The 19,605-nt window shown below is 57.0% G+C and overlaps 9 protein-coding genes and 2 non-coding genes across 11 annotated transcripts; 5 read left to right on the forward strand and 6 right to left on the reverse strand.

The window, feature by feature from the left end:
- On the reverse strand, positions 1–1,400 carry L226DRAFT_315960 (uncharacterized protein). The gene is made up of 2 exons (XM_067673849.1): positions 726–1,400; positions 1–569 (listed from the first exon to the last, which is right to left on the reverse strand). The coding sequence occupies exons 1-2, from the start codon at positions 1,118–1,120 to the stop codon at positions 53–55; spliced, it is 912 nt and encodes a 303-aa protein (XP_067529265.1). The 5' UTR covers positions 1,121–1,400; the 3' UTR covers positions 1–52.
- Positions 1,401–1,881: 481 nt separating this feature from the next.
- On the reverse strand, positions 1,882–3,051 carry L226DRAFT_540421 (uncharacterized protein). Its single transcript, XM_067681870.1, has one exon. It carries the CDS (start codon positions 2,777–2,779, stop codon positions 2,081–2,083), a length of 699 nt encoding a protein of 232 aa, XP_067529266.1. The 5' UTR covers positions 2,780–3,051; the 3' UTR covers positions 1,882–2,080.
- A 77-nt stretch (positions 3,052–3,128) lies between these two features.
- Positions 3,129–3,211, reverse strand: L226DRAFT_t282. The gene has a single exon. It is a non-coding gene; the product is annotated as a tRNA-Thr (tRNA).
- Positions 3,212–3,319: 108 nt separating this feature from the next.
- L226DRAFT_540422 (uncharacterized protein) lies at positions 3,320–3,934 on the forward strand. The gene is made up of 2 exons (XM_067681871.1): positions 3,320–3,417; positions 3,492–3,934. The coding sequence occupies exon 2, from the start codon at positions 3,529–3,531 to the stop codon at positions 3,790–3,792; it is 264 nt and encodes an 87-aa protein (XP_067529267.1). The 5' UTR covers positions 3,320–3,417; positions 3,492–3,528; the 3' UTR covers positions 3,793–3,934.
- Positions 3,827–4,213, forward strand: L226DRAFT_576170 (uncharacterized protein; the record flags this gene model as incomplete). The annotated part of the gene is made up of 3 exons (XM_067685312.1): positions 3,827–3,934; positions 4,017–4,120; positions 4,189–4,213. The coding sequence occupies 3 exons, from the start codon at positions 3,827–3,829 to the stop codon at positions 4,211–4,213; spliced, it is 237 nt and encodes a 78-aa protein (XP_067529268.1).
- A 3,444-nt stretch (positions 4,214–7,657) lies between these two features.
- On the forward strand, positions 7,658–9,370 carry L226DRAFT_472964 (laminarinase; the record flags this gene model as incomplete). The annotated part of the gene is made up of 10 exons (XM_067676497.1): positions 7,658–7,806; positions 7,869–8,033; positions 8,132–8,164; positions 8,255–8,301; positions 8,398–8,466; positions 8,551–8,584; positions 8,669–8,897; positions 9,007–9,094; positions 9,166–9,228; positions 9,297–9,370. 10 exons carry the CDS (start codon positions 7,658–7,660, stop codon positions 9,368–9,370), a joined length of 951 nt encoding a protein of 316 aa, XP_067529269.1.
- Positions 9,371–9,705: 335 nt separating this feature from the next.
- On the reverse strand, positions 9,706–11,291 carry L226DRAFT_540427 (NAD(P)-binding protein). The gene is made up of 7 exons (XM_067681872.1): positions 11,070–11,291; positions 10,856–11,004; positions 10,626–10,801; positions 10,492–10,565; positions 10,227–10,428; positions 10,144–10,167; positions 9,706–10,084 (listed from the first exon to the last, which is right to left on the reverse strand). Exons 1-7 carry the CDS (start codon positions 11,283–11,285, stop codon positions 9,882–9,884), a joined length of 1,044 nt encoding a protein of 347 aa, XP_067529270.1. The 5' UTR covers positions 11,286–11,291; the 3' UTR covers positions 9,706–9,881.
- Positions 11,292–12,050: 759 nt separating this feature from the next.
- On the forward strand, positions 12,051–12,122 carry L226DRAFT_t280. The gene has a single exon. It is a non-coding gene; the product is annotated as a tRNA-Glu (tRNA).
- A 131-nt stretch (positions 12,123–12,253) lies between these two features.
- L226DRAFT_516813 (uncharacterized protein) lies at positions 12,254–14,693 on the forward strand. Its single transcript, XM_067678486.1, has 7 exons — positions 12,254–12,561; positions 12,610–13,783; positions 13,840–13,877; positions 13,937–13,944; positions 13,993–14,235; positions 14,332–14,461; positions 14,525–14,693. The coding sequence occupies exons 1-7, from the start codon at positions 12,342–12,344 to the stop codon at positions 14,551–14,553; spliced, it is 1,842 nt and encodes a 613-aa protein (XP_067529271.1). The 5' UTR covers positions 12,254–12,341; the 3' UTR covers positions 14,554–14,693.
- A 437-nt stretch (positions 14,694–15,130) lies between these two features.
- Positions 15,131–16,771, reverse strand: L226DRAFT_473000 (FAD/NAD(P)-binding domain-containing protein; the record flags this gene model as incomplete). The annotated part of the gene is made up of 4 exons (XM_067676499.1): positions 15,131–15,571; positions 15,627–15,756; positions 15,843–15,961; positions 16,019–16,771. The coding sequence occupies 4 exons, from the start codon at positions 16,769–16,771 to the stop codon at positions 15,131–15,133; spliced, it is 1,443 nt and encodes a 480-aa protein (XP_067529272.1).
- An 852-nt stretch (positions 16,772–17,623) lies between these two features.
- Positions 17,624–19,519, reverse strand: L226DRAFT_316324 (LamB/YcsF family protein). Its single transcript, XM_067673850.1, has 9 exons — positions 19,252–19,519; positions 18,831–18,851; positions 18,698–18,762; positions 18,521–18,641; positions 18,385–18,465; positions 18,175–18,334; positions 18,065–18,116; positions 17,844–17,988; positions 17,624–17,791 (listed from the first exon to the last, which is right to left on the reverse strand). The coding sequence occupies exons 1-9, from the start codon at positions 19,291–19,293 to the stop codon at positions 17,723–17,725; spliced, it is 756 nt and encodes a 251-aa protein (XP_067529273.1). The 5' UTR covers positions 19,294–19,519; the 3' UTR covers positions 17,624–17,722.
- Positions 19,520–19,605: the final 86 nt, after the last annotated feature.

The following is a 19,605-nucleotide window of genomic DNA, read 5'->3' on the forward strand; positions in this document are numbered from 1 at the left end:
AGAACGAAACAAGGACACTCTACAACAGGGTCGGACAGTACATCTAATGATTCTAATCAGCATGAACAAGAACAACAACGAAGACCTCCCCTCTCCTCTTGCCGGTTGGGACCTCCATCCCAGCGGCGGGACGAAGACCCACGAAGCGGCGCACATGGCCCAGATAATCAATGTTGCGTACCCCATGACGAAGGTTCTTGTCGTAGTTCTCTCGATCGCTCCTGAGCCTCCTTCTAAACGCTCCGCTGACCGACTCGCGATGAGCCAGGTCAAGCCTGGCGAATTCGCTCGAGGGCACAGAACGTCGTAGCGCCCTGTACAGTCCATAGAGGACGTCGCCGACGGCGATATAAGGGAGAGGAGTCGACGTCCACAGTGGTGCACTGGCTGGCTCGATCTCGACGGTGAGTGGAAGGCCGGGGAAGACGAGCGTGATGCGCCTCGACATTACTAAATCGCTGTTCGTGCCAGTGCTGTGGCGCACAGCACAACTCGCGAGGTCGTGCAGGGTTACATCCCGAGCGGGGAGCGACCCCACGCTCCCAAGCGTGATGTTATTTGGGTGCTCCCTGACATCCCACCGAATTCGAGTCGGCGGGGGGTGAGTGTGATGTCCGAGTCGCGGGGGGCTAAGCAGTGGGTCGATGCTCGGTTCAACGTTGCGGAGATCAACGTTGGACCGAGCATCGACCTCGGGCCGAGCATTGCTCAAGGCGGGGACGTACGGATGAGATGGCAATGGTACCGTCCTCAGCCAGGGGGTGGTCATGGGACCAGGGGTTCTGGGCGTGAACCGCGCATGATCGGGTGGGAGGGGTATATTCTGCCCGGGTGCGGACGCAGACGCGCCGGCAAACGACGTGCTCGCGGAGGAGGGGGAGGTGTCGGCGGAATCGTGTCCGCAAAGCGAACTCTCCTCCTCGCGGCCATCGCAGCACATGCGGAGAGATGCTGTTTGTTGTCGTAAAGTGAGCAAGAGAAAAGATGTCAGAGGGGGTGCGGCTAGTAGGGGCAAAGAGGTACGTAAGTGGCAATTTATCTGGTGCGGTTTTATACGGATGGAACAAGTTGCTGTGGTTGCAGCGGCACACCTACTCGCCGTGCAAGGATATGTGTCCATTGCATGGTTTTTGTCTGCCACCGTCCACGGCCGCTGACGAGGGTTTTGCGTCTCAAGCTGCCGTGTCTGGCTTTACCGTCCCTGATGGTGTTTGCGTTCGTCGTGCCGCCCTTACATCATCTTCTTGGAAGAGCTAATGAACTATCTGGGCCATAAGTCGCTCGCCACGCTCATCGAGATTCTCAACCAGGAGTGCAACGAGGACTTCGTCTTGGACTCAGAAGCGGTCGCGTCGACTTCCGGGTATCGCTCACCGCACCATGTTGTTGATAGCCTCAACCTGTGATAGCCGTTAGTTGATACAGAGAAGACATGGGTCGAGAGACTTACGAAGCATGAACTCACAAAGAAGCTGGATCTCCACTGTCCAATGTCCATGTCCGAACTCATCGGGCGGTAGCAACGTGGGGCGTATGTTTCTGGAAGCCATGACGGGCTAACCAAGGTGTTGCTCGGTGTTTCATGCATATTGCGGGTTCATACTTGTGTTCAAGACACCAGAGACGACTGAATGCGCAAAGCATGACAGTTATGCTGTCGCAGGTGGTAGTCGTAATCGAAGAGACACAAGCGCCTAATCAGCTTGACCTTGACCGCGACCATCACCTCTGTGCACCTCCTTCCAGTCCTCGCTACAGGCATCTCAGCTCTTCTACGTATACTCTATGGCAATATTGTGATTCGCTGGGCTAGTTTCACCAGTCGTTCACGTCGACTCAAGTAAATCGCACAATCCCCATCTTGTCGCCGAATGGCTGCCACGACCCAGGACAAGATGGTTCAACAGAAGCAACCTAACGGCAGCTACGGGATACGTGGCTAACGATGCACAAAAATACATAATGTAATGACTAGGAAGGATGTATGGTATGGACTCGTCATCACGCACAGCGTGCTCGAGGCCGAAAGCATCACAAGGTCCGTACACTATCTACACACAGAACCACCTCCTCCCTACTCCTAGCGCACCGCAAGAAACCTGCGCCTCAACGTGTTCGGGCTCGTCTTGGTCCCGCGCGCGACCGCCCCGGCCGCCTCCGCGCCCAAAAGCTGCATCGACTTCATCTGCGACGCCAGCTTGTCCTGCCCGCGCCGCCTCCTGCTCCTGTGCAGAATATTCTCGCCCGACCCCGTGAGGTACTTCTTGGCCGAGGGCGGTGTGTGCGGGCTCCGCCGCACCCTCGCGCTGCGCGGGCTCGAGCCCGGCGTCGTCGCGATCGACGAGCGGCGCCGCCTCTGCGGAGTGCGCGGTACCACGACCGCCCTGGGCGACGCATCGCCATCCGCATCCGCCTCCGCCTCTACGCCCCTCGGACTTGCCAGCGCCATCTCTGCGTCCTCGTCCTCGTCGCTGAGCCCGTGCCACTCCTGCCAGCTCACGTTGCCGTCGCAGTCCATGTCCATCGCGTTCGCGTCGTCGAACGGGTCCTGCGGGGGCATGTCCTCGGACACGTCCATCTCCGCAGACGGGCTGGCGACCTCGGACGGCTGCTGCTTGCGCGCTGGGTTGAGGTTCTTGAAGATGCCACCGAGCGTGCGTCGCGTCCCCTTTCCCTTTCCCTTCGCCTTGCCCTTTCCTGGACCTCTCCCGACCAGCGGGAGCTTGTCCTCGACGTTGGCCTCGACCGCTGAGTACGGACCCTCGTTGAGTGCCTCCATCAGTGAGATGGATAGTTCTGGTAAGGATCTTCGCCTGCGCCTCGGTGCTCGAAGCGTGTCGGTGCTCCGGAAGGGGTTGGCCCCCTCAAAGTCATCTACAAGGGTGTTGGGGTTGTATGGTGAGGTCGGAGACATGAGCGAAGAGCGAGTGGATAAGTGGCGGGTGCACGTCAAGGGGAGAAGAGAGTGTGTGGTATGCCATTTGTGCGCCCTCGCAGTCCGTGTAAGTATCTGTGACGATGAGAAAGGGCAATGTCCTCGAGCTACATAGGACAGAATGAATGCAGGAACATAAAAGACAATGAAAGCCATAAATCAAAAAGAAAATCGATTTCACATGTTCACCACATGCCACATACCCGGGTCGAACGAGTGACCTCCCCATGATCTTGCGATACAAGTGGGGCGCGCATACCACTACGCCAATGCGGCTTGTCGTCGTAGCCTCCAATAGCAATATTACCAGCCCGTAAATATCAACACATCGCCTGGGCCAGTCCCGTCCTTCTTCGACTTTAAGCTTGAACCATGATGGCATTCACGTAGCACGGCACCAATATCAGAAATGCTGGCCAGCAGGTAGCAACCTTACCATTCGACTGTGAGCAAGTAGTACAATAGTCGTCAAGTAGTCGTCAGTAAGATGCATTCTTGTTTGCTTGACGAGTGAATTGCTACTAACCCTATCTCACGCTGTTCTCGACCCCCCTAGATCGAAGGCTAATACAAATGATCAGCTGGTCCCGCAGATGACATCCTCTCCGCACCTCTGCCGCCACGCAGCCGGGCTGGTCTTTCTCAGGCCAGTGTCTTCTAGTCCTGTTCCAGAGGGGGTCTATCATCGCTCACCTGCGTGTGGGCCGACACTGTGGAGCCTACCGTGGCCCATACATAACGCACCTATTGCCGTCCTACGCCCCCATCTCACCCCCTCGGGCACTTCTCTCTCACCGTCATCGACGTCTCACTTCTCCGGCGAGCACTTGCGACCGTCCGCTCCTCGAACAACTTGACTGCCACCACCACCAACCAAGCTCGAGCTTGAACATGTCGCCCCTCGTCAGAGTCGCCCCCGCCACCCTGCGTGTTGCCCTCAGGCGCACCCCGCAGCAAGTGCGGACGATCACCACGACAGGGCAACACGTCGCGCACTCCGTGAGTCCTGGCTCCTATCCCCCCAACCGCCTCTCGGGCGCGATCTGACGTCGCCCGCCCGTCTGCGCATGGGGGTCTGCAGAACTTCCCGTTCAGCTATGCGAACAAGAAGTCGTTCGCGGCCAAGTACGTCGGCACGCTCGGGACGCTCTTCCTCGTCCCTTTCATCGCCGTCGGCTACCAGCTGTGAGTACCTCCTCTGCGCTGTGCTCGTGGGCGACTCCCCAGAGCTGATAACAGCGCAACCATGACAGGCACAAGTCTGGCGGCTCGGCTTGAGAAGTTCATTTCACAATATTGCGAGTGTACGCTACGACAACGGCCGAGGGTCTGATGATCTTTGCGCCTGCTGGGGGAGGAGAAGGGTGGATGACCGGCTGAGGAAGTTTCTTTTTCATTCATTGTATCATAGACATCGACATCAACGTAAGGCTTCCTTGAACACCATCTACCTCTCCGAAGCTCTAATGGGTCTGTCTGTCGGCCTCGCGCGGTCGCGGTTACGCTCTGACATGCGCCCTCTGGATGATCCCGCTCCCTGGGTTCGACGGCTAGCATTTGCAGTGCGGCAATAGCCAGAAGGAATGAAAACCCCCGGAGAAATAGCAGAGTAGCGGATTACGGCGGGGAGCGGGTTCGCGCTAGATTGAGGGAACACCGGGGCGGAATAACAACTTGACTGGACAAGGGCCCGTCTAGCCCGCTGCGCGATAATGGTGTTGTCACGAGCGATAAGCTTTGCTGGTCCTTCCTTGCGGTGTGCACGCTTGTGTACGATTCCAAGGACCTCGTCCAACTCGGACATACTGCTCGTTCACCTTGGTCGATGGTCTAGACCGCAAGCCGACGGGAGAAGCGTTCAGTAGCCGCGTGGCCGCTCTTCGGCGATTCCCGGTTGCCGTCGGCGCCTTCTGGCGTTGCAACGCAACTCTCCCGCAACTCTTCCTCCGACTTGAACTTTTGCTCCTCCTTTGTCCTCCCAATCGATTCTATTCCAAGGCTGAATACGTTTGCGACTGAAATATTTTCTATCAAGATACGCCACTTATCATGAAGATCGCTGGCTGTATAGGACGGGTATGGTTTTAGAAGTTTCCTGCTCGACGGAGGAGAGTGTGCGCCCGAGTTGTGAGTGTCGCTGAACGCATTCATGCATTATAACCGTTCCTCAGACATGCGAAGTGAAGTGTACTTCGTTGTAGAGTTACATGTCGGATTCATACACCATCTTCAAGTTGCCTCATATTGTTGGCCGACTTCTGAGGCTTTGAGATCTCTCCCGGAGGTCCAAGTTTGCTCGCCCATGACTCTTGCTACGTACAAAGTCCGCAACTAATCTGTCGACGACCTCCGAATGCTAGAAGGCTCCTATCCAGGTGTCATATTCCCATCACGTATGTGTCTGGTCAACCCACCTTCCGGTTCAGTTCGAGTTACGTATGTGCCCCACATAGCCCTGCTTGCCGTAGTCGGTTCCTCAATACGGTCAGGTAGACTTGCAGATATAGTTGCTGTATATTGAGCGTACCGATCGCGTTGCGATCCCATGTATGTACGTCCAGCGCGCCCTTACCCTCCAAGTTCACGACCTTACTCATCTCATGCAGGACACGCTTGTTCATTCCGATTTGCCACCGCCGGAGTACCCTGTTGACGTCTTTCGGCGGCACTGGTTGGCACGGTACAGACATGTAAGGCACGCAAATGAGCGTGAATGGCGCATGCCGCATCATCCGACGTTTGTTTGACAGTACCCTCCCGCTTCGATGACGTCCTGCCCGCTGCGCTCCTCATGTTCGTCTATAGCCGCATGCTTGGTCGTTGACTGGGCTAGTGGCGGAGGACGTGGTTCACTAGATTACGCCACCAGCCCGCACGCTTGACAACAATTTCGATTGATCACCTCTCTATTGAATACCTCAGTAAGATTCACGTCTAGAACTTGCTTCTTCGGCAGCTGACTAGCACATCCTCGATCTAGGACCGATAGGCACTTCGTCGCCCTCGTGGTAGCTCGATGCTAGGTTTCTGTGGACAGTGCTCGGCCAATGGCGTGAACGCGTCTGGTGCTAGTGCGGTGTACGTTTGCTGCTGATGAAGTTCTGTCTTCGTCCTACTTCACGTCAGGTACTCCAGCACATGGTGTGCCGTCCTCACTTGGCTGGCACCGGTGCGTGTCTCATGGCATTCATTCCAACTTTCCGCGTATGACGCTGATGTGATACTTAGGGTTCTGCCACCTCCGAGTCCGCATTGGCTTGCGCCGATTATCAGCTGGTCAGGGCGCGCCCACGAAGACTCCGCGGCGCACGAATAGGTTAAGTTTGTCTGTCAATCGGCGTGTGCAGGGCATGCGCTACACCTACGTCGAAAAGACTGCCTCGTATCCGATAACAGCACTCGAATCTTGGCGTGGAAAAGCCTCCGATGGGACCAGTGTCCAGGTAGCTTCTCCGTCCCGATCGTCCACTGGTAGTGTGCCCGCTCGTCGGCTTCTGCCGCGATCATGCGTGAGCCCGCCTTCCTTACGCGACCGTCTGCGACATACCGCCCCGTCCTCATGTTCAGGTTCGACTGGTCACGACCTTATCGCACATATGCCCCTTGTCTCAGCTGTCTCGAGCGCAGGCGCCTCGTAGACCTGGCCGTACAGCTTCGGACAGGTTTCTCCGGGAGGCGCGACGTGCTAGCGTCGACTGGGCGCATACTGCTAGGCGATCCTGAGTTGCGCACTGAGCGCGGTATGTCCTTTACCTCCGTCGCACGTCGCGCTGAACTCACCTATGCATGCATGTATGTATAGCGCGCCTCGCCCCCACTTTCAGGCACGTGCGCCAGATCCACAGCTCCAGCGGCCGGGCCCACGCACCGTGAGGTAATTGGACACCAAATTGGAACACCCAGCCCTTCCGGCGTAAGGTTCAGCTGGAGCTTGCTGTGGTCGAGCCCGTGCAATTTTTATCGTCTTTCTGTGGGCGTCGTTAGGGCGATGGCGCTCGCCTTCACTCGACCGAAAACGAGGCAAAGACGGCGGTCTCGTCCCTTTGTCAGCGAGCCGCCTGATTCGTTCGGACTCCACGGACGCCCTCAGATGACAGGCTGCCTTGCTCGTGTTCTTCTGCGTCCGTGCTACGATCTATCGACATGTGCACCGCGGCAAGAACTGGGGTGCAATACCGGAGTGACCACCTGCTCGCTGAAGTTTTACTGAACCTCGACGGAACGGGCTAATCGCATTCCGGAGGCACGTATGCACTCTTCCGATCCTGCGATGCGCTCCCTCTCGTGGGGACGCCCGACGCGCCAGACCCTCGCGGCTCTCTCTTGGACCGGGAACTCCGGCGATGCAAGATCTGCACCGGCCATTGGCCAGGGCCACGAGTACTGTACTGCTCCCTCACGAGCGCAGCCAAGCCAATAGGCCGCCTAGAGACATTCTCCTTCAATCCCCTTTACGGCACTGTATCGCTATCGGCGACGCTCACCACAAGCCAGTCCGCTTTGTCCGCGCATCAGCGTGATCCATCTCCGGGGGCACTCTGTCCCCAGACGGATGTTCCCATCTCCTTCTACCCTGGACTCGTTGGCGCATACTCCGTCTGCGAGTATAAATGGACGAGGCTTGACAGCAGGATGTTCTTCGTGAGCTGCATCCCTCCCATCCCCCCCCAGGCCTTCCAGCTTCGCACCCTAGGTTCACTCTCCCTGCCCGGCTTCTGCACGATGTTCGCCTCCCGCGCACTCCTGCTTTTGGCTAGCCTTGCCTCTGGCGCTCTCGGTGCCACCTACACGCAGTCCGACAGCCATCAAGGCAATGGTTTCCTCAAGTCGTTCCAGCACGAGGCGATTTCGGACCCGACTCACGGTCGAGTGTAAGCGCCGAGTTACTCCACATAACCCACCACTCCACTGATGTTGCGTCCCCTGGGTCCAGGAACTATGTCGACCAAGATACCGCGCTTGCGAAGAACCTCACGTTCTACAGCGGCGACCACTTCATCATCCGTGCGGACCACACCACGAAGCTGAGCTCGAGCGGACCCGGCCGCGACTCCGTCCGGCTGCAAAGCAACAAGAAGTACACGACGCATGTCACGGTGTGCGTGCCGCATTCAGTCCAGATCGCGCTCTCTCATCTTGGTGTCCTTGGATTCTCACGTTTGTTGCATCGGTTCTCATGTTGCGCTCCGCTTGCAGGTGGAACATCCGTCATATGCCGGTAGGCTGCGGGTGAGTGTTGTTCTGTGTCTCTTACTGCCTCCGTTGGAGACAATTTGCGTCAACACACCCTGAGCTGACATCGACTCTTGCGTCTTGCAGCACCTGGCCCGCTATCTGGGAAGTAGGCGACAACTGGCCGAATGGAGGTCGGTCCCGAAATCTCACGGCACCCCACTTGGAGCGGTGCCTTGTGATATATGCTTCTGATAACATACTGACTTCGCGCGCGTTCTCGACCACAGGCGAGATCGACATCCTCGAGGGCGTGAACGACGTCTCACCCAACCAGGCGACGCTCCACACAAACTCAGGTACGTGCTCGTCTGGCCTCCCCTCGCACGTCTCTTCGCTCGCCCGCAATGCCGGCTGACGACCGTGTCTGTCCGCGTTCTCAGGCTGCACCATGCCGGCATCTAGGTCCCAGACTGGGTACGTTCGTCCTTCCCCGGCCTCGGAGCACCCGGCGAACGTTGAGTGGCTGACATACTGCCTGCCGCGCGCCCGTTTTTACAGGACGAGCACGGGGAACAACTGCGACGTCGCTGCGACGAATAATGCCGGCTGCGGCGTCAAGGCCCCGTCGACCAACAGCTATGGAGCGGCGTTCAATAGCGCCGGGGGCGGCTGGTACGCCATGGAGCGCACGAATTCGTTCATCAAGATATGGTTCTGGAGCCGTAACTCCGGCTCTGTGCCGAGCGACGTCAAGAACGGCGCGACTACGATCAACACGAGCAACTGGGTATGTACTCGTACGCTCAGCGTCTTCCGTCTGTGCCCGGGCAGCGGGCCGGACTCTAGACTCCAGAGGAGTTGCTGTTGCTGACGCTGACGCTGGCGGGCGATCGTAGGGCACTCCGTTTGCATACTTCCCCAGCCAGAGCTGTAGCATCTCGGACCACTTTGACTCGCACAACTTGATCATCAACCTCACTCTCTGTATGTCCACACGTTCTTTCTGTCTTTCTGTTTTCGTGAGCCCGGATGCTTACCCTTTCCGCGTCCCCTAGGCGGAGACTGGGCGGGCCAGAGCTCTGTCTTCAACGGAGCTGGTTGCTCTGGAGACTGCGTCTGTGAGTAGGATTCCGTTTCCATATGGGCAACAGTGTCCGCCAGGGATTGACGACGAGCATCTTCGCAGCGTACGTCAACAACAACCCGTCGGCGTTCACGAACGCGTACTTCGACATCCAGTGGCTCAAGATCTACCAGTGAACACCCAACGTTCAACTTCCAACGTCCAACGCTCGTTCATCCGTGCACGTCACTTGCCTGCACAACATCACGACCTTTCATGACCATTCACGTCCTTCACTCGCTCTATCCCCCGCCCGTCCTTCCTTTGTATCGCTCGTCTGTCGGCCTGTATATGTAGTACTCTGGGGTTCTTGGTCAACATGGTGTATCAATGTGTCCATAAACGAAGAAATTCGAGCTGGTTTCTCGGTCAGCGACGTCGTCCGTGCAGCGTGTTTGGCTTCACGCGGTGTGTGGGGCAAGAGGGTTACAACGCTCGGACTAGGAATCGGATGAGAATCAAGTTCTGATAGAAAGGCAGTAAAGGATACATTAGGCATTACCGCGCCTTCTTACGATCCCTCGAAGGCAACTCCAGAGCTTCTTTTATAAAGTGCTGCATGGAAGCGCGCCGCCGCTGGTACCATAGAACCAAACGATGCCATCGTCATGGAGGGCCGGGCTGGCGCAAAGTGCCTTGGACTAATCACTAGGCCTCCCACTCCTTCAGCCATCCGCGCGGACGGAAGTCGTCCAGAATGTCGGTGAGCGTCTCCGAGATCGTGCGGAACGTGAGGCCGAGGATGCGCTTTGCCTTCTCGTTCGAGGCTATCCTGGGGGAGAGGCCCTCGACGCGCTTCGGGTCCCACTTGTCAAGCTTCGGAAGGAGGTTCATATCTGCTGCCGCATTCACTGTAAAGAGGGGCATCAGGGCTCAGGGCCCGAGCTTCAACAACGAAAAGAGTGCGTACGCCAATGCTGCCACGTGGACCATTCTGACGAAAACAGAAGTCAGCTATAGCGAGTGATGCACAGAACTGTCCGAGCCGCTTACCGGAGGTGACGATGATGCGCTCTCCGCCTGCTGCGTCGACTTCGAGAGCCTTGATGAAGGCGTCAGCGACGTCGCGAATGTCAATGTAGTTCTGTGCTGGAGGATAGGAGTATGCCGCGTCGCGGACGGTGAAGAATTGCTGGAAAAAGAGCCCTGCGGTCGAAGGGATCGCGGCTGGCGAGACGGGGTCATTGACCGTTGGCTGCGGGAAGAGGTGAGTACAGCTTCGGGCCCACGACGGACATGTCATGTTTCAGGTACTGACGCCGTAAACCCATGCTACGTTCAGCACGGTCAGGTCCCACGAGGGCTTGTGCTCTTCGACGAACTTCCACGCAGCTGAGCAGGAGGTGCTGTCAGGGTGATATTCATTAGAGTTATGAGATGGTTTCTACTTACCTCGCTCCGCCAAGAACTTGCTTGCGCAGTACATGGACATCTTGTCCGCGGCCTTGCCCTTCTCCTCGACCTCCTTGACTGCGAACTCCGACCAGTCGTCTTCGGTGTACGTGCGCGCTTCCGGCCCGAGGACCGCCTTGACAGAGGACGTGATGACAATGCGTTTCAGGTCAGTGCTAGGCCCCCGAGGGTTCTTAGTCAGTACGCTCCGTAACCACGGCGATCCTCACCCGTATGCGAGGGCGCTATTGAGCAAGCTGAGAGTGCCGCCCACTGCCGGCCCGATGACTTCCTGCGGGTCCTCAATTTCGATCGTGAGCGGAGAAGCGATGTGTACGATTGCAGCGACGCCCTTGACAGCGTCGTCGAATGCGTGCTCCTGTGAGTAGAGTCATGCGTCAACATATGAGCAGACGATTCGCTGAGCTTTTGAAGCACACTTACAGCAGCGATGTCCTTCACCAGGACGTATTCCAGGTTCGCGACCTTCGCTGGCAGCTTCTGCTGGAAAATGTCCTGCAAGGCCTTGCCCTTGTCGTCCGATCTGACTGCAGCGCGTATAAGGTAGCCATGCTCAAGGAGGTAGCGGACCACCCAGAGGCCAATGTACCCGTTGGCACCTGTGACAAGAACTTTGTCGTTGGAGGAGATCGTAGGCATCTTGGTAGTGGAACTATGATAGTACCTGTGGCCAGCCAAACCCATTATATATGTAGAGCGGATTCCGATGTGCCCGGCCTGGATGCAGGCTAACATCGGATTACGTGAAATGGGATAAACGTATATCCAGACCAGTACAAGGACAATCACACACCGTGCGACATGCCGCAGGCTCGCTCCAAGATGAAGCGTGATGGGCCGCGGAGGGAGTAATCCCGAAGCATATCGCGTCGAGCATCATCACTGGACGATACAGCAGACCGAGCGACGTTTCCCTTGCAGGTATGTATAGGGATCGTTGTGACCAGAAGCTGTACTTCCCGAGATGTCTGTCGAACGCTCTGTGATCATTGTCATGTACCTTTCGGGTGAGTAACGTATCGCACTTCAAGTCGAGACCCCGCACCTATGTGTGACAATGCCGCGTCTGGGCTCAACATCCCTGGTTACTGTATCAGAGCGACCATTTTGTTCGGCTGCAACCTGTTGAAACCCGCACGCAACGTGCGTAAAGATCCGGCCAGGCTAAGCCAAATCCAGAGCAGACCCACTGTGGGTGACATAAAAAGCCGAAAGACCGGCATCTTAATCACCCATGGCCTCGCATATTCCGTTGCAGCTCCTTTGCGAGACTCTGACTTGCGTTTTCACCATCGATCCCGGTGCAAATTGATGAGATGAGAAGGCTACGGCAGAAGAGCGTCGAGATTTCATCGACTGACTATCTATAAACGTTATATTATTTTGTTAAACATGATGATTATGTCCGATATGGTGTAGTGGCTAACATTATCGCCTCTCACGCGATAGCCCGGGGTTCGATTCCCCGTGTCGGAATTAGTTTTGTCCGGCGACGGAGCCGCAACTATCGGAGTTCATTACGATCAGAGTGTATTGTAATCGGAGTTCATAGAGTTGGCTTAGTTATTCGCCTCGAGGTGGTACATTCTCCCTTCATCGATCCTCCTCGCGCGATCCTATGCGTGGTCGTAGCGAGCCTCCGTGAACTTTGTATAGACTACCTTACTAACACCCTCCCGTCATCGTAGCTCTAGGATGCTGAAATCGCCTGCCATCCTAGCACTACCCGCAGAAATTGTCGAAGCAATTCTTACCTGGTGTGCGGCGACAGACGATCCTTGCGCAATCGCATCACTAGCCCAAACATGCAGAGAGCTCCGATCCATTGTATACGCCGCTGAGGACCGCCACCTGTGGAGACTAGTTTTCCTAGCTGTGTTTGACGATCCTCGAGAGGTTGATCCTACCGTGAACGGCAAGTTTGCTAGCTCTTGAAAACACCGTCGTACTCATTGCATTGCAGATTCCGATTGGTATCGAGCATTTACGGAACGGGTATGGGCTCGGAGGTACATTGATGGCCATACGCGACCTCTGCAGGTCACGAAGAAACCCAGGAGTCTACGCTCGACACTTTCAAACAAGTCGATCCAAGTTCCTGGGACTCTTGATCAGCTCTTGGACGAGCATGCATCTGTCGTTCATATCGAGAACCTCCGAGCTCTAACAGCCATTAACAACGTCATCTGCACTGCGGCACTTTGCACTTCCTTCACGCCGCGTCTCGCAGTTAGGACAGATAGTCACGACCTTCCTCCCCTCACCGAGCTGCATGCTCATACGCCTCCTTTCCCCCCTCATCCTCCACCAGAAAACCTTTCTTTTAACGTGGAATGGCTCAGACACACTCTTTCAGACGGACTTCCCTACTCGATCACAGGGCTTCTCTCCAACAACCGCCAAGATCTTAGTTGGCGCCACCTTCCTGAGGCACAGGAAGTAGGCCGGCTGACCTCTTGTCTCGGCTTCATCCCAGTCCCGGTCATTGAGTCACAGGACGCTGCCCAACCTAGTCCTACTCGCAGAACCACGCGGCAATCCAAGCCGCATCACTCCGAGTCCACCATGTTACTCGACATGAGCGAGTCCGCGCAGCGTCAGCGCGCGCGAGACTGTGCTCGACCGCTTGCGTTCTGGATGCGCTACCTCTCCAGACGCAGGAACTGGGGCCCATATCTCCCTTGGCCGCCGAAGACCCCGAAACCCGAAATCGCAGCTGTCGTGGACGAACCTAGTGAGGACGACGACGATGAAGACATGGACTCTGATGGGGATTACGTCCCGCCCGCCGGCGGTGGAGACACGTCGTCGTCGTCTGCAACACCAGAACCTCAGCCAGGTGGTTCTTCCGTGCCGCATGATACGGTCCCTTCTCCCGAGAACCTTTATCCGGACTGGACGTGGCTCGCCGCAGCGCGTGTAGTCGCGGAGTGTAAGCTCCGTGCACACGTCGACGCTGCTGATATTGCGCGGCTCGAGGCATGGGACAACCTGCGAGCCGGGGCGTGGATTCCTCCACCCGACGCGGGACGTGATGGCTCTGCCGACATACTCGTTGAAGCAGGTCCGTCGGACGATGAGGGTGAAGAATGGAAGAAGCACCAGCGCGATTGGGCCGGCGCCGAGGGTACATGGAGGTGCGTTCCATTATCGTGTCACCCCCCCAGTATGCCTGAATTTCATGCATGTTCAGGAGACTCGTATGCTGGCTGGACTACGACGACCTCATCTGTAAGCATTGTCCTGATTGTTCGCTCCTCTTCGCTACTGACATAGTGTCGTGATCATAGACCATAACGTGAGTACCTGATCGCGAGGGCGTTGCACTGAGCTGATCGCTGTGCAGTCGTACGGCGACTTCATCGACCCTCGCCTTGACGAAGCATGGATCATCGTGCCCCTCTCCATGCAGATAACCGGATACTCCGCCCCTTCCGTCGCCGCATACCCCGACCGACCGACGATCCACATCAAGGGCGAGATGGGCGGCGCAGGCTGGGTTGGGAGCGTTGACGTGAACGACGAGGATGTCCGGCACTGTCATGGGACCGTCAGCATGCTGCCTGACGGCAACGTCCGGTGGTCTGTCGTGAGTGGTTGCTTCCCTCGAGACAGGGCCGAAGCCTAAACACATCTGGCTGATCACTTGTGGCGCGAATGTTTACGCGCACTCGTGCACTCACAGACCTCCACGGCCCCAAACTCTATGCACGACGAGTGGGCTTCGGAGGCGGTCCAGCTCGGCGGAGTTGGCTCTGCGATGGGCGCGCTGGGCATGTGGACCGGGGCGTTCCACGAAGACGATGACCCGTTAGGTGCGCGCTCTCCCTCGCCCTCGCTCCTGATCCTGTTTTGTACGGTAACTCACATGCGGCTAGGTGTTATGTGGCAATGGCGGGTGGCGTAAGAGCGGGATGTGTCCAATAGCACCCCATCTTGTGATGTCCGACGCGTGCTTCGCGCCGTGGCTTCCTGCTGCGCCTTCCTATGAACGTGTTGTATTGCTCCAAATATGCTCCTTTGCTTCTCTTGTCTGTGCTTCCAACTTCTCGGGAGGATGTCATATGCCGTAACCCGGAGCCTCGGTTCGTGGGCTCCCCGGTTCGCCGAGACTTTGCCATGAGTATGGGATGTCCATACATGCCTATCTTACCAAGGCGAGCAGATCATATCGCGATCGCGCTTGGTCGCTGAGGGCAGTCGAAGAGAACCGCTTGCCGAGCGTACACCCGCCAACTTAACGCGACTTCTAGCAAAGCATGAGAGTATCGCGCCTGCGAAACAACGCCCGGCAGGACTACTAGAATAATACAAACATATGTCATAGATGGATGTATCGTTGCGAGTCGTCAAAGGCAATGCTATCGTACAACAATCCGTAAAGAGACGACACTAAAGTCCATGCAAGATCCACTCGACTGACGACCTGAAGAGAAACCGTGTGATGTAATGCGAAATCGACCGGGTAGTGCTGAGAGGTGAGATCACAGCCTCGACAGCACCTGCTGCTGCTCTCTCCCTCTACCCACCTGCTGCCCCCCAACCTCGGCCCACCACCGCTCAGCAGCCTCGTCAGCATCGTACGCGAACTGCGCCATGTTCTTGTCCTCGTCCGCCCACTGGTTCGCGCTCCCAGCGAGCTTGTCGTCCGCAGCGCGCTTGCCTTCCCGCCAGCGCCGGAGCTCCGCCTCGGTCGCCTTGCGCATGTCTGCGTCTCGCTGCTCCTGCTCGGGGCCATCGGGCAGGTGGAAGATCTTCTGGTTCAGGCGGGACTGTCGCTGTGTCTCTGCAGTGCGTGGGAGACGCAGGTCCTCGTAGGCTTGCAGGAGGGGCTTGAGCTGTGATGGGTGGGAGAGCCGGGAGAGCAGGTTGCCGAGGACTGCGGCGTCTTCGACTGCCATCGCGGCGCCTTGCGCGCGGTATGGCTGCGGGGGACAGTAAGTGAGGATTCACACGCACGAGCGCAGGCGGCGAACATACCAGCATCGGATGACATGCGTCTCCAAGCAAGATGACGCGGTAAGACGGGTGGATCCAGGTCTTCAAGGGCTGGCGGTCCATGAGTCGCCACTTGAGTGTCGAGTCCACGAAGCTTAGTATCTTCCGGAGACTAAGCAAGTGAGCAAGTGAGCAATGAGCGTCCGCATCCACCATATTGAGATAAGCTGTGATTGACAGAGTGAATGGCGTACGTACCGCGGTTCGTAATCCGCGAAGTCAGCACGCATCTTGTCAGCGCTTCCTTCGGCGGTCCACGACTCCACCGAGCCGTCATCCGGATGGGCGAGCACGACGTTGTACTCGTTCTTCCCTCTCTGGGAGAAGAGGATTTAGTCGACATCTTGACAGGATACACAAAAGAGAACGCTCACGATGTTGTATGCCATGACGTGCCGCCGAGGGCCCATCCAACCTGTCATTTCTGGCACGTCGACGAGCTCCCTAAGCTCCGGGTCGGCAAGGAGGAGGTGCGAGGGCACAATCGCACGATACACGGCATCACCTGTCGGCTCTGCGGGGTTCGTGTGACCGAGCACGACGCGTTGCACAAGACTCTTGACCCCATCTGCGCCAATGATAAGGTCCCCGTGGACGACTTCGCCAGAGCCCAGCGTGATGGAAGGTGCGTCGGGATCGACGCTGACCACAGTCGCCTTGAGACGGAGTGTCATGAACGGCGCGGCGAGGTCGAAGAGCAGCTTGTGCAGATCGGCCCGGTGGATGTGGTAGTACGGCGCGCCGTACTTCTCTTCCATGTCCGTCCAGCGCGTATAGCCGACGCGCTCGCCCGTCGCGTACCGTCGCAGCACTATCGCCTCCGGGCGGACCCCGACGGCCTCGAGGGCGCTGCCTGCGCCCCATCGCCGAAGTAACCGCGAGACGTTGGGCGTGACCTGGATGCCTGCGCCGACTTCACCGATCGCAGCTGCAGCCTCAAAGAGGGTGACTTTGTGTCCGGCCTTCCCTAGACAGTGCGCGGCGGCAAGGCCGCCCATTCCGCAACCTACGATGAGAACATGCAGAGGGTGGGATGCTTTCCGTCCGTTGTAGAGCGTCGTGTGTCGAGATACGCCCTCCGCGCTGGCGGCGGCGTGGGCGGACACGGGAGACGGGCGATTGGCCATGGCGGGACGGGGAGAAGGGGATGTTGGGGTGCAGGATCAAAGTCAAGTAAATGCGGGGTACATGATATAGCGTCGAGGGGTAAACGATTAGACGGGGAGGCGTTATATAGTATACCCTGTGCGCTATCCAGCCCCATGAAGGAGGCTCAGAAGAGAAGCTCGGCGCACCATCACTCCTGCGGACAGAAGTGTGAATTGCCATAAGAGACTGACGGAGACTCACCCGTGCTCGTGCAGCGCCGTCCAAGATCTCTCCCAGCCTTCGCAGCATGCCGCCGGGAACGTGCCGCCCGAGTAAGGTAAGCCGGAACCTTGACGTGGGATACACGCGCATCGCGATGGCTCAGATGTACGTCAATAGCGAGGCCATCGTCCCGGAGCTTGCATCTTAGAGAGACAAGCCCAGGGCATTGCAGCCTATCGCAGCGTGGAGTATAACGTTCGCCAGGGCGCACCAATGGGCAGGAGGCTCAGGAGGCCCTGACCTAGGTCCGCGTAGTGGTATGTCGTGATCGCGGATGCGATCGAATTTCATTCGCCGATCTCTTCGGCTAGTTGCTAGTCGAATCCGGTATGGTCGGTCACAACACCGTCATGCATGTATGGAAGCACTGCTGCTCAGTGCAGCCCAAAAGCACACGAGATGACATACCAAGACTTACTCTCGCCATGCCGGCGCTGGGCGCCATCTGTGGCGTGTCACAGTCTCCCAACTTGAAGCACTCAAGTCGATATCGAGTTGAGCGACTTTGAGCGTCCGGGAAAAAAGCTCGCACTATTGCCGAACGTTGCATTTGGGCCTCTGAAACCCACGATGTGGAGGTAAGTGGTCACGAGCTTGATGGGGATTACTGACTATACTCCGGATTGCCATTCTTATGACCACCGCTCAAGGTCACGTAGCGAGACTAATGCGAAAGGTCCGGTCTCACACTGACAGTCATAGAAACATCACTGCGTCAGCTTGCTGTTATTCTCGTCGACCAGCGCCTTCACAGCCTGTGCGATCTCGACCGCTCCCTGCCGACTGCGTGAGTGTACTGCTCACGAGAAGTAGGGTCGAGGAGCTTACGGGAGTGTCCGAGTGGCAGCAAATAGAGACTTCGTCGACACCGTCAGGAAGAGGCAAGGCGCCGCTCACGGTGGTGATCTTCTGCTCTTGGAGTAATCTGTTTACCCTATCTCTGACGGCATCCGCAGGGACGGGGTCGTGCTTTCTGCAAAGGTAGGATCCCCAGAAAGCTATGTTAAGTCACAGGGAGCGTCGCGGTCTCACAAGATATGGAAGCGCACTTTGTAATGATGAGCTTGCCCTCGGCGCTGTAGTCCAGGTCCGCGAACCACTCTGCGATAGAACGGAGATCGAACGAGCATCCAGGTGTCAGGACAACAATAGTACGAACCTGCTATGAAGGGTACGCCGAGCTCCTTCGCGGCGGCTTGGTGGCACGTCCCGGCAAGACCCATGAAAGGAACGTCGAACAGTTTGGCTGTGCCGACCACGGCCCGCGCTAAGGCCATGTCTCGCGCCGTCATGCCATAGACCGCGCCATGAGGTTTAATCTGTTCGGAGGTTGAATGGAGATTTCCACCAGCAGGACAGCTTCGCGTACGTGGTTCAAGGGCAGGCCGTGTAGCTTCAAGAAGCCCGTCAGCGCACCAATTTGGTAGATGAAGCACGAGGCAAGCTCGTCCTGCACGCCATGCCATGTCAGCGCCATCCAAGCTAGAAGAATACGTACAACATACTGGTTCCATTGCCATCTCTCGTCTGCCCCAACCCTGTCGATCCGGGAGCGAAGGGTGTGCTCCGACGCAGACGTTGTTGGCCTTTGCCAACTGAACGGTCTCGTTCATGATGGAGAAGTCTCTGTTATTATGTGCCGTCAAAGCCAGCTTCCTTGAGATCATAGAGACAGTACTTACGAGGCATGGAAACCGCATGCCACGTTCGCAAGGTGAATCGTCTTCATGAGACTCTCATCGTCGCCCTGGTCAACAGATTTTCACGAGTACAGGTGAATATAGTTCCAGGACACGAGGGGCATGCGGGACTCACTATTTTGTACAGAGCAAAACCCTGCACAAGCAAGTCAGTTCATGATGAATAGTCGGCCGAATCGCGATTGGGGAACGCGTTGAAGAGAAAAGATAGGAAGCGCCCTGTTCCGTCGGAGTCCGAGGAAGAGATAGCGCCCGTATGTTCGCTGTTCACCACCACCATGTCTGCGCTTGAAGTATATACTTTTTCCCGTCTGTCTTGACTCTCAAAGGCTCGACAACATTGCTGCACATCAAGGCTTAGAGGTACGCAGGATGTCCTCTGGGTTACTAGGAGAGACAATGGTCTCACAAATCCGGGGCTGCTACAGTAACTTGCAGGGCCCCGACCAACACACCCGTGTATAAGTCAAGTACGCGTACGAGTACTCAGGGTACGGGCTCGACCGTTTACCAGAGCATCGGAAGTTACGACGTACCTCGCCCATGTCGCAATTAACTGTAGCGCGAAGTCGGTTCATATCAGGAACGGCTATTGGTTCGAGTTGACGAGGGTCCAAGGAAGAGCTGCGGTGGAGGGCTGCTCGCTGAGAATGTTTGCGGGATTAGATATACCACCGCCAGGTAAACTTTGAAGCGTGGTCATGCTCCCAGCTAGGCAGATTGAGATAACGGACTCCATTCGCTGCATGGTCATGGGATCCTGCCGCCCGAATGACTGCAGGATGGGAACGATCTCAAAGGTCAGATTACATGCCTATCCACGGATATATTCTCATGCTATCGCATCGCAGCCTCGAATGAAGTCATATTTAACACTCAGATCCTTGCGC

This window comes from Lentinus tigrinus (genome assembly GCF_003813185.1).
Source record: "Lentinus tigrinus ALCF2SS1-7 unplaced genomic scaffold L226scaffold_57, whole genome shotgun sequence".
Lineage (NCBI taxonomy): Eukaryota > Fungi > Basidiomycota > Agaricomycetes > Polyporales > Polyporaceae > Lentinus > Lentinus tigrinus.